This window comes from Myotis lucifugus, unplaced genomic scaffold (assembly GCF_000147115.1).
Source record: "Myotis lucifugus unplaced genomic scaffold, Myoluc2.0 scaffold_1012, whole genome shotgun sequence".
Lineage (NCBI taxonomy): Eukaryota > Metazoa > Chordata > Mammalia > Chiroptera > Vespertilionidae > Myotis > Myotis lucifugus.
In genome coordinates this window covers 91,493-103,279 of record NW_005872060.1, presented here as the reverse complement: position 1 = coordinate 103,279, position 11,787 = coordinate 91,493, and the positions used below count along the sequence as shown (strand labels likewise).

The following is an 11,787-nucleotide window of genomic DNA, read 5'->3' as shown; positions in this document are numbered from 1 at the left end:
TTGTGCACCGAACACCAAAAGCTGAAATATTTTGTTTAAAATACAATCTAGTCCATCCATTTCTCCCTCCCCCTGTGCCTTCTCGTCCTCTTTCTAATCTCTTGTCCAGTCTGAAGAAAATATCAGGACTTGGGGTCTCCCTTTAGCATGGTTTGCTTTTACTCTCCTGGCAACGTTGACAGGAATACACACACCCACATTGCCATCCTCCAAGAACCAACAATACAGGTGCAAAGTGGTCACAAGGCAGATTAAGGACAAACACCCAACTCACTTCTCTAACCTAACCTGCAGGTGTAGTTCTTCCAAAGGCCACACCGGATTTACATCATTTAAACAGAACGCACACCCTGTCACAAGTATTCTCACTTGACCTTCTTTTTTTTTTTTTTTTTTTTTTTTTTTGCAGTATCTTGCCAAATCCTTTAATGTCAGGTAGTACTTCAACCCAAACACACACGGGATACATACTGCAGAGAAAGGGACCTGAGGGCATCTGAGTCATGCATGGTGTGGATACAAACCTTGGCCCAATGCAAAGAAGCAGTCAAGGGCCTCAAAGAAAGATGGTATTCTCTTTCCCCTCCCCATTTCTGTTTCCTACTGGGCTTGAACTAAAGTCCATGGAAGAGCAGGAGTTCAGTCAGTGGGGCCTTGGAGGGTATATTTGGTTGTACAGTATTACAAAATATATTTAAGAAAAAAATAGCCCAGGCCTCCCAGAAGCAGCCCAAATGTCAGCTGGTCCAGAGGGCCGACCTCTACATCTAGGTGTTAGACATGGGAAGAGGGTGATTGCTGGGCATTGGTGTTGGTTTGTGATGGAGCAGCATAAGATTTTTCCTGCCCTGTGAACATGTACATAAACACTGATAGCTCTCTCTGCTGCAAGAAAGCTGCTAAGAGTAAGTGACAGCTGGGCACAAAGTGTCCGGTAAGACCAGTTATAGGGTCTTATGCAGTGAAGTAAGTCATTCAGGACCTATTTTCACACAGGGGCAAGGAAAAACCAGAAACTTCTAGCTCAGCCTTTAGACCGAAACATTCCAATCTATACATTTACCTGTAACAAGTCTCTCAGCTCACAACAGGCCTTAGCTTCTGCTAAGGTATGAAGTATGGGAAACATATAATCCAGCTCTTTCAGTCCAAGCTCTAGCTTTCGGCAAGACTGTTGCAGAAAACTTCTGATGGAGAGACAGAAACATTTGCGGTGAGGAAGGCAGCTACTGAAGGAACTCCAGGAGCAGGAGACTGAGTGTGCAGAGCTGAGTGCTGTCAGTTTCCTTTTCTACTGAAATCTTCTTCCTTCAGAGCAAACTTCCTTCTTAGGACCTCAGAGATAAGGACAGCAGGGTCCTCCTCCTTCAGTAAACTCCGGTTCAGATCTTGACTCTGTTTCATCCGGTGAAAGTCCTTCAGGATCCCCATCATATCTGCAAAGCTGCTGGCCTTGGACAGAGAGACACAGTCATCCTCTTCAGATGAGCTGCAGGTAGCTTTGTGTTCCAGTTTGCAACATTCAGGGCTGGCAGAACAAAGCAGGGGGACTGATGGAAGCTCAGGGACCTCTACCTCGGTCTCCTCAGTGATGTCACTAATGACAAAGGAAGTTGTAGAGTGGAATGAGGATCCAAAACAAGGTAAGGGAGAAGAGACATTTGAACTTCCTGGAGATAAGAAATCTGGCGTTAATGAAGCCGAAGCTGTATCGGCTGCCACTATCTTAGCAATCTGGTTGCGCAGGTGGCTCAGCTCATCCTGCAGCTCTGTGGTGCGGCTCAGGGCTGGCAGGGCTGGCTTCTTCAAGGCTAGGAGCCTCTCCTCGGACCCACGCAGGTTGGGCACTGAGGCATTGCGCTGCATGACAATCAGAGGGCTGGGCTTCCAAGTGTGCCTCAGGGGGCGTGTATCACTCCTGACCCGGGCGTATGTCTCCTCTTCATCTGCAGCAATCCAGGCGATATCAGCCAGAGTAGGGACTGGGGGCACATCCCTCAGACACAGATCAGAGACATTGGGCAGGGTCTCAAAGGACGCCCGGGGACATGGCTTCAGGGGCAGGTTGGTCCCAATTCTTCTCACTACACTGCGAGCAGCCCCATGCGGTTTATTCTGCCAGATCGGGATGGTCGCATTGGCTTCCATTCCCGACTTTTCAACCGGCTCCTGCACTTGAAGGACAAGGCAGCTTGGGGAGGCGTGATTCCTTCATATCAGGACATCTTGCGGACACCAGAGTTCCCTTCCTAAGACTCCGGCTCCCGGACTCCCTCACCTCACAGCCCCTCCTCTCACTTGACCTTCTTAACTGCACTTAAGTCTCAATCAAGCATAATGATTGGTGCCTGTCTTACATGGGTAAGAGGACCCACCAATGAGGGTCTCTTCCTAGAACCCAAGTAAGACACAGGAAGTCTCCACCCTAGAAGGAAGAAATCATGCATGACTTTTAGAAACTCATTTTACTTTGAAAACATTTCAAACTTACAGAAAAATTGCAAGAGTTGTGAAGTGAACTCCCACTTAGCCATTACCTAGATCCTATAATTATTAACATTATGACATACTGACTTTCTAACTCTCTCTGTATACTTACTACTATTTCATTTAATTTTTTTGCTGATGATTTGAGAGAGATTAAGTTGTAGATGTCAGGACCTTTGACCTGGAAGGACTTTGGCAAGTATCAACATTTTCTTACATAACCATAATCAAAATCAGAAAATATATCATTAATGTAATACACCATCTAATTACATGTAACTTTTAAAATGAGTTTCCCTTTTTTGTTTAAATCAAATTATTAGGTTTAAAAATTCCTATATAATAAAAGGGTAATATGCAAAATGACCCTAAGGACAGAACGACCAGAACGACCGCTGGACCAGTCACTGTGAGGCACACTGACCTCCTCTTGGTCCGTTTCCCTGGCCGGCAGGCTCTGATCGCCCAATGGAGAATGGGGAATGGGGAGGTGGCAGGGGATGAAGGCAGTGTCAGGCTCAGGCCCCCACCCCGCTGGTTGCGCCACACACAGAGGGTGACCCACAGTGGGGGTGGGGCCAGCGAGCAGGTGGGAACAGCTAACCTCTTTGTTCCTTCCCCGGCCATCAGGCACTGATCACCTGATGGCTAACGGGGAACCAGGGTGAGTGGTGGTGGGGGGTGGGGCCAGCTGGGGGCAGCCAGGGAAGATGGCCCTGATCACAGGCCAGGCCTAGGGACTGTACTTGTGCACGAATTTTGTGTGCCGGGCCTCTAGCAAAATATAAAGATATGTAGAGTAAAAAGTAAAAATGTCCCTTTAACTTTCCCTACCATCTTATCCACTCCCAAGGGGAAACCAGCATTAACATTTTTACATCAATGGAGTTATAGTTCTCTACAAACTACAGACATAGGACATGATTTTTTTTGAAGGTTGATTCTTTTTCTCTTATTCTGCAGACCCTTTCATGTTATACATATGGCCCTGTCCTTCCTTTTCCTCTCTGTATTTGTAGAGTATCCCATAGTTTGTATGGACTCAAACGGATATAATCAGTCCATTTTGATGGTAATTTAGCTTGCTTTCATTTGTATTTGGCTGTTAATAGCTACTCTGAATTTTGCACACATGTATGTCTTTGTGCATACATGTGAATACCTATAAGGGTTAAATTCCTAGAAAAGCAATTTCTGGATTGAAGAAAACAAACTTTTAACAAATTTGGCTCAGAAATTAGCTCTTTTTGAGAACTGACTTATTTTTCTCTTTCAAGCACTTTATCAAGCAGCTGGCCACTGTGCCTCTTCAGTTTGTCCTCTATGAGCTTTTAAGTCCAGTGTTTGACCCCTCTCAAAGCTTGTATGAAATGCCATCTTAAAGCACATGCTTCATGTGTCACCTTAACTTTTTGGTTTCATCTTATGCCTCTGTAATTGTGTTTTAACTTCGCTTGATATGTGTGGCAACTTAATACAATTTTTATTTTACTTTTTATGTATGCTAATTTGTATACTGAGTCCTTTCAGAACCAGAAGGGCTGTGAGTACATAAAACAATTGCATTGAGGTTTCTCATGACAGGTCTGGGAGTGGGGGGAGGGGCAGATGTTAGCAGGCCCTGGTGGGATCTGCTTCTCACCAGGCACTTTGTGGAGCTGGCTCACTGCACCTTCCCAACCCTTTTCTAAGATGGGGCTCAGGGTCTCCAGCTTGCAGATGACACCAGATCTGGGAGACTTACAGCCCATGTCCTCATCCCCACGCCCCCTTCAACTGTGAGTGTGCTGACAGGTGAGCTCTCAGGGTGACTGGTGAGTGCATCCACTTCCAAGAAACTTATCCCTTATCACTTCCAAGACTACTTTTAAAAGGCAGCTGGGATGCACGACAGAGGTGCACCTTGAGCTTGTGCTGGCCCTCACCACGGGGGAGGCCTGTGTCCATTGCATTAAGTGGATTGTCACCCACTCCTTCCCCCTGGAGGCTTTGAGATAGAAAATACAGGGTCAGAGGATGACCTCTGAGTGTATGTGACAAGCCCCATTGATGTCAATCAAAGCAAAAGGACTTTAGCTATAGCAGGAGGAACTGGGATTAGCTCTGGGGTAGGACTTCTGCCCAGTGAGAAGGACTAATTTCAAAAATGAGTTAAACGCCGAACCGGTTTGGCTCAGTGGATAGAGCGTCGGCCTGCGGACTGAAGGGTCCCAGGTTCGATTCCAGTCAGGTGCATGTACCTGGGTTGCGGGCACATCCCTACTGGGGGCTGTGCAGGGGGCAACTGATCGATCTCTCTCATCGATGTTTCTAACTCTATCCCTCTCCCTTCTTCTCTGTAAAAATTCAATAAAATATATTTTTTTTAAAAAATGAGTTAAACATGGAGGTAAGTATGGAATTTCCTTCTAATAGCCTTTCAGAATATGCCAAATCCTCAGCCATCTGGGCTTAAACATTGAGAATTAATAAGGCCTCATGTGACAGCCTTGCTAAGCCTCCTGAGAAAGCTACCATTCCCATGCCAACTGATCATTAGCTGCAGGACTCAAGGCTTTCTTTTCTTGACAAAATTTGATGTAGGCCACCAGGTGGTGATAGTTCAACAGAAATAAATTCATGAGGCAGGGTGTGTATTTTTTCCATCACTGAGTACTCACAGTGTCCTGCACAATTCCAGGCATAAAGTAACTGCTCAGTAAAAGATGAACAATGTCTAGCTGTGCAGGACTGTTCAGAGGACCTGGGAAATGCAGACCTTGTTCTAAGCTCGGCCCCTGGCCTGGCTCCATCAGCACTCTCTGAGGAGTAGGAGAGGAAGGATGCATTGTCTATTGATTTCTTACTTGCATTAGTTCACTCTCATCTGTGTTGACAAAAGAAACCAGTCTTCATTCTTCTACATTGCTCCACGCTCTCTTAGACCTTCATCTAATAGAGGATTAAGACGGAGAGAGAAGGTTAGACTCAGGAACGAAAGGTAGAACCTAAGACCAGAGACTTTAGGTTGGCAAACAGGCTTTGAGGAAATTAGTGTTCTGCTGCCCAGCTCAGAAACCAGTGGGTGAAGAGATGCAATTTCAGAGCCACTGAAATAAATGAACCGGGAGGTGGATATGGGGAGTGACTTGGGGAAAATGACTCAAACCTTGCAAGCTCTGGTATGACACACGGAGCCCTGATGTCAGTGCTCACGTTGCACCAGCAGCAAAAGGATCCCCAAGGCCAGGTACCACCAGGCAGAGCATTGAGCATGAAAGAAAAGCTTCCTTCTCTTTGTACAAATTGAGGCCACAACTCCCAGGACTCTAGGCTCTGCTCTGGGCTCCTCACTGCCTTGGAAATATGCAGAGCCTGCAGAAGCCACGTGAAAGACCCTGTGCCCGGCGCCCTGTCTCTCCATGATGCCGCACACTAATCTGTCCGGTGAGCCATCTTCATTTCTAGTGTCTGCTCCTTCTCTCCGTCCCCTCTGCACCTTATCATTTCTTCTATGGATGACTGTGATGATCACCTCTTAAACTCTTCTACCTGCCTCTGATCTTACCGCTCCCAACCCATTGTCCACATAGGCAGCTAGAGACATCTTTTCAGCACACAAACCTACTCATGCCACAACCTCTCCCATCACTCCCCACTGTGGTGCGCATGCAAAGAGCTCTGAGCTCAGTTACCTTTCAGGCCTTATTTATACGCCCTCCCCAGGTGCTCCCCATCCCCGCTGTGTCTTCTCAGTGCCCAGGAGCCACCATATCCTGTTACCCACTTAGTTTCTGGGGTGAGCCTGTTCCCTCCCTCTGGGATTCCTTTTTCCTACTTAGTGAACTCTGTCTCATCTAAGTTCAGATGTCACCTCTTGCTGGAAGCCCTTCCCCATTTCCCCAAGCACAGTTCCTTCCTTGGCCTCAAAGAAATCATTTATTTATTGTTACAGAGAGCTGTGTGCTTATCTCTCTACCCTGTGCCTCAGACCACAAGCTCCTTGACAACAAGGATTGTACCTTGCCCTGGCTGGTGTGGCTCAGTTGGTTGGGCGGGCAGGGGCAGCTGATTGATGCTTTGCTCTCACATCGATGTTTCTCTCTCTCTCTTTCTCAAAATCAACTTGAAATTCTATTTAAAAAACACACAGTTGTTTTTATTTTTTTTTTCATATTCTCTCTTCCCTTCCACCCACCGAGTGGCTCGACATGTATTTGTTGTGTCATAAGAATTTGAAAAATGTACAATATATAAAGCCCAAAGGATGGACACAGAGACTTCCCTGTGGCGACACACTCTTGAGTCCAGAAGGACAGAAGCTGAGAAAGGACACGAATGAAAGCTATGGAACCCTAAGGAAAACAGAGGGGGCACACAAACTACTGGGGTGTGTCTGTTCCTTGGTCCCTGGACTGCCATTGTCTTTTGCTTTCAGATCCATCCCTGCCTTTCTCTTGCAGGCTGTTTCCCAGGCCCTTGCCAATGGCTTCTGTCTAGGTTTGGCAGGAGTTTAGAGCTGGGAGGAAGGGAGAAGTCAGGGCACTTCTGCTTCTCTCTCTGCTCTGGGCAGAAGGGCATTTCCTGGCCCTTGCTCCATCTGCCAGACTGTTCCTGATTCCTGCTGGATGTCCCTCCTCCATGGTCTCACCTCCTGCCAGACAGCCTCTGCTGTGGTCCTAGTTCACGCTGAAGGGCCCTGGCTTCTGGGTGTGGAATAACACCATCCACCATCCCCCCCTACCCCCACCCTCTCGTATCCCACAGCCCTGGAGGGATGCCAGCATCCTGCTGTTGCTCATTTTTGTGTTGTATCACCATCTTTGTTTGGATTCTTATTTAGCCTCTTCATCCCACTGTGGCCCATCTTCTGTATGTGACATACCAGAGAGTTTTCAGTTTCCCGACTGGACCCTGGCCATTCCACTCTTCTTGCTTAGACCAGGCGAGGGTTCAGACCTGGGATCCTGGCTCAATCTCTGTCCTTGCTTCTACTTACCAGGGTCCCTTGCCTTGACCACAGTATTTCTGCAAGGCAGCCATTACTGGCCCTTATAAGAGCCAGCCATCACCTGTCTTACGATGACAGAAATATGCCTTATGTAGCATATGCCTATGATTCCCTTTGGGTGATTTTGGAGATCTGGGTCCTTGACTAAACCATCATCACGTGCCTTGTGGTTCTCATGAAGGAGGATCTTGGAACCTGGCAGAAGGAGGTAAGGGCGGTGGTGCAAGACCACACCCCCGTGTAGCCACTATTTCCAGGATGCTCCTTACCTCCTGTGCCTTGACACTTGGAAGAAGGATGTTTGAAACACATTCAGAGGGAAGTAAACTTCAGGAATTCCATATGCCAAGAGCTGGTGCCAATAGGAAATACAAAACCCTTCCTGAGAGGCTGGCAGAACTCCACAAGTGATCTGCGTAGGATCATTGAGGGGAGTGAGCCTGTCATGTGGCCATCCCGCTGCAGCAGGGATCATGGATCTTCGGGGACCTCTTGGGAGCCAGGACCGGGGCTGGGTGGACCAGGGCTGGCCCCAGGGATGGTCCGTGCTCCTCTGCAGAATGGCAGGAGGTGAAGAGACTGTTTCCTACCTCTGGAGAAGGTTAAGGTGTGGGGATTGAGATTAGGGAGTGGGGCTGGAGAGGAGGTGTAGTGGCCACTGGAAGGATGCTTCCCCTGGAGCGGAGAAACGAACACATTTAAAGCTTCAGTTTGATTGTCAGGATGAGTCTCACTGAACAAGGAGAGAGCAGGAAAGAAAGCGCTAAGAGGGAGCAGGGGCAAGAGACCTGGGCACCAGAAGAGAACGGTGTTTCTCAAAGGTCGCCCAGGAGATAGGAAAGACAAGGACTCAACATGCAGGACGCTGATGACCATGCTACCTGGCGGGAGTGTCTTCCTTGACTTCGTGCCTCCAGGTGCCAGGTAAGTGGGAACACAGAGGTGGAAAAGGCACAGCTCCTGGGAAGGGAATGATGGGCACTCACGCCCGGTGTGGAGACAGACAATAAAGCAGATGTTCATGATTTTGTGTGGTAAGTGTTCTCATACAGGGGCACGCCCGTTGCTGTGGAAGCTCGAAGAAGAAGCACCTACCCAGGCCCACTTGGGAGCCAGAGGAGGCTTCTGGGAGGCAGGGACTTTGTATTGAGGTCTGGAAAGATCTGTTGGAGTTACCCAGGAAAAGAGGAGGCAGTGGGGTGGGGGGAGGGGAAGGTGCGGAAGGCTTGTGAGAATGGTGCTCAAAGGCCTGAGGTGAGGAGGGAGCAGGACCTGTGTTGGGAGCTGGAGTGTGGGGTGGGTGGAGGGTGAGGTAGAGGGTGGGTGGGTGGTGATGGGGAGACTGGAGAGGTGAGTGGTGGTAGAGGGTGTCCTTCAAGGCCTGATGCTGCTGGAGGTTTTGAGGTTCTGTGAGCATGAAGGGGTGGGGGTGATGGAACAGATTGTGGTTGAGGAAGATCATCACCCTGGCTGCAAAGGGGAAGCATGTGGGCAGAGGAGTAGGACTGAGGCCGGCGACTCCGCAGGCAGCTGTTGTACTGGTGGATCTGACGCTGTTTCCTGCCACCCCCGGGCTGTGCAGTAAACGAGGACAATCCTGCTGTCACAACCAAGGGGACTTATGGGCCTGTCCCATCACTGGCCAGGAACACGGGGGCTCCACTGGGCTCCCTCTGGCTTGGAGAGAGGGGGTGCCCGGCTCTGAGGTGTGCCCCGCCAGCTCGCACAGGAAGCGCTCAACACTCTCCAGCCCTGTGGGGTCACCGTTGTGACTTGCTGTGTCTCAGCTGGAGGAGTGCTTTGCAGGTGCAGACAGAGGTCTAATGGTCCAAAAAGCAGCGAGAGCTCGGGTTTTGCGGGATGCATTTGAGGGGGCATCTCCGTACAGCTAAACTCCTTTATTAACTTAATGAGTTTGGCTGCTTTCCTGGAAATGCAAGTGCCATTTGGCACCATCACTGCTGCTTCAGAAAGGGTGCCATTAAAGGAAGAATCAGTAGGAACGCGCTATGCTGATGAACGAAGCTGCCTGGGAGATTACAGAGATCACATGGGCTCAGTAAGGACCCTCAGAAGGAATCATGCACAGCCTGAGGCCAGAATGCAGTTATTGGATGGGGGTGGGTGGGTGGAGGAGACTCGAGCAGTTCTCTGGATAATGCCATCCATGCAGGTGATAATGGGCACTAGTTGAAGGACTAATATGAAAGTTATAGTAAGGTTGAAGTAGAGACTCTGAAACCCCGCCCCAATCTTCTCCACCCCTCACTCCTGGAGGTGCCTCCAGAGCGGGTTCCTCAGGGCGGGCAGGACCGGAGTGTCTGGCTTGGTCTTTCCTGGTCCCAGCTTAGCAGCAAGGCCTGGCGGTTCCCAAATCCACTGAGCAGGAACCTTGAGGCAAATGACTTCCTTCACACACTGCACCAGACTCACCACACCACGGGCTGAGGCTGGATCACAGGGCAAAACGGGAACAGAAACCTCTCTTCCTGCCCTTTTATTCTTTGAGATGGGAGGGGACTTGAAATTAGGGGGAGACTCCGGAGTCATTGGTTTTTGAATTCGTAATATTGTTGTGAAACCCTCTTCCTCTAAACTGAGTTTGGACCTGGTTGGATGTGGATGCCATGGGGACAATAAACCTTCCCAGATGAGGTCAGCCCAAGACTTCGCCTGAATTCAAGTGCTGCGTGGTCCCCAGGAGCCACAGCTACAGAGAGCAGGGGGCAGAGCAGCCTCAGCAACCACCTGCTGCTTGCCAGTCCTGCTCTCTGAGCCTGGCAGGAAGCCCTGATGGTGGTGGTAGTGTCTGCAGCTGAGAAGGGGGCGCAGTGGTTATGATGCCGTGCAAAGCCCACACCACTGGCCAGTACCTGGAAAAGAGCTGGAAGACAGATTGTCTTACACCGAAGTTGGGCCCTTTCCCTTGTCCCTTTGCTGGCTGAGGAGAAAGGTGCGTGTAGGGGGGATAATGAGAAGTCAGGTTTGAGCTCAGACCAGCCTGAGAAGAACATCTGTGGTTCCCTCCACGCTCTCTTGGCTCCCATCCCAGGCAAGGATGCCACATGGTTGAGCGCTTTTATAAAATTTTTATTTTCCAATTACATGCTCATTGTAACAAATCAATCAACACGTAAATGGGGAAAGTGGGCAGAGAAAGGCGCTTCCTCTCCCAGCCCAGTCTGAGACCTGGTCCTAAGCTCCTGACACGTGGTTGATGGTGCCGGCTCAGGGGTCAGGTCGCCAGGCTCGATTCTGGGCTCCAGCACTTCACCATCCCCACAGCCTTGGGAAAATAACTTCACTTCTCGATGCCTTAGTTTCTTTATCTGAAAGAATGGAATAGTAGTACTTATCTCATGAGATTGTTATAAGGATTAAATATTTAGATAAGTGCCTGGCAAAGAATAAATACTCATATTCAGTACATCATTAGCTATTTTTATTAAATGTGGCTCATAAAATCCAAAGTGAGTGTTAATGCTATACATATTGTGCTGCAACTTCCCTTTTTCATTTTACAATATGTTGTAGGCTTCTTTCGAAGTTGGTACATATGGCACTTTCTAAAATAGTCCATGTAGAATTTTATTTGTCTGGAGGTACTATCATTTATTCTTTTCGATACGGTCAGACATTCACACTATGGTCAGGTGCTGCATAACAATGTTCCAGTCTGCAGTGGACCGCATATCCTACGGTGGTCCTATAAGATTATAATGGAGCTGAATTCCCTCTAAGACAGTGGTTCTCAACCTTCCTAATGCCGCAACCCTTTAATATAGTTCCTCATGTTGTGGTGACCCCCAACCATAAAATTATTTTCGTTGCTACTTCATAACTGTAATTTTGCTACTGTTATGAATCGTAATGTAAATATCTGATATGCAGGGTGTATTTTCATTGTTACAAACTGAAAATAATGAAAGCATAGTGATTAATCACAGAAACAATATGTAATTATATATGTGTTTTCCGATGGTCTTAGGCGACCCCTGTGAAAGGGTCGTTCTACCCCCATAGGGGTCGCGACCCACAGGTTGAGAACCGTTGCTCTAAGAAATGGAATGATATGTGGTTCAGGAGGAATTTTTTTTTTCTCTGATGGGAGCAATATCTGTGGGGCCCGGCAATAGATTCCTCCATTCACAGCACCTCGATTTGAACGCACAGATTCCCTGCTAGTCATTGAGCTACTGACCCGGTTCAGCACAGAGGGCCTCCCTCCCCAGGCTACACACTCAGAGGGCGCCGCAGCCCTTCCCGGCCCTGCTGATGGGCTTCAGCGAGCATCGCTGCGTGTTCTTTGT

The 11,787-nt window shown here is 48.6% G+C and overlaps 1 protein-coding gene across 2 annotated transcripts; it reads right to left on the bottom strand.

The window, feature by feature from the left end:
- Window positions 1–378: 378 nt before the first annotated feature.
- LOC102423759 (mitochondrial fission regulator 1-like) lies at window positions 379–2,292 on the bottom strand. 2 transcript variants are annotated; one of them, XM_023747841.1, is made up of 2 exons: window positions 2,135–2,292; window positions 379–2,029 (listed from the first exon to the last, which is right to left on the bottom strand). In XM_023747841.1, exons 1-2 carry the CDS (start codon window positions 2,146–2,148, stop codon window positions 1,279–1,281), a joined length of 765 nt encoding a protein of 254 aa, XP_023603609.1. In that variant the 5' UTR covers window positions 2,149–2,292; the 3' UTR covers window positions 379–1,278. The 2 variants fall into 2 exon arrangements, with proteins under 2 accessions (XP_023603609.1, XP_023603608.1); XM_023747840.1 differs by having other exon boundaries at window positions 379–2,292.
- Window positions 2,293–11,787: the final 9,495 nt, after the last annotated feature.

What these genes read in the sequence shown, in the direction of transcription:
- LOC102423759 (XM_023747840.1), bottom strand. Translation starts at nt 2,148, where the DNA reads ATGGAAGCCAATGCGACCATCCCGATCTGGCAGAATAAACCGCATGGG.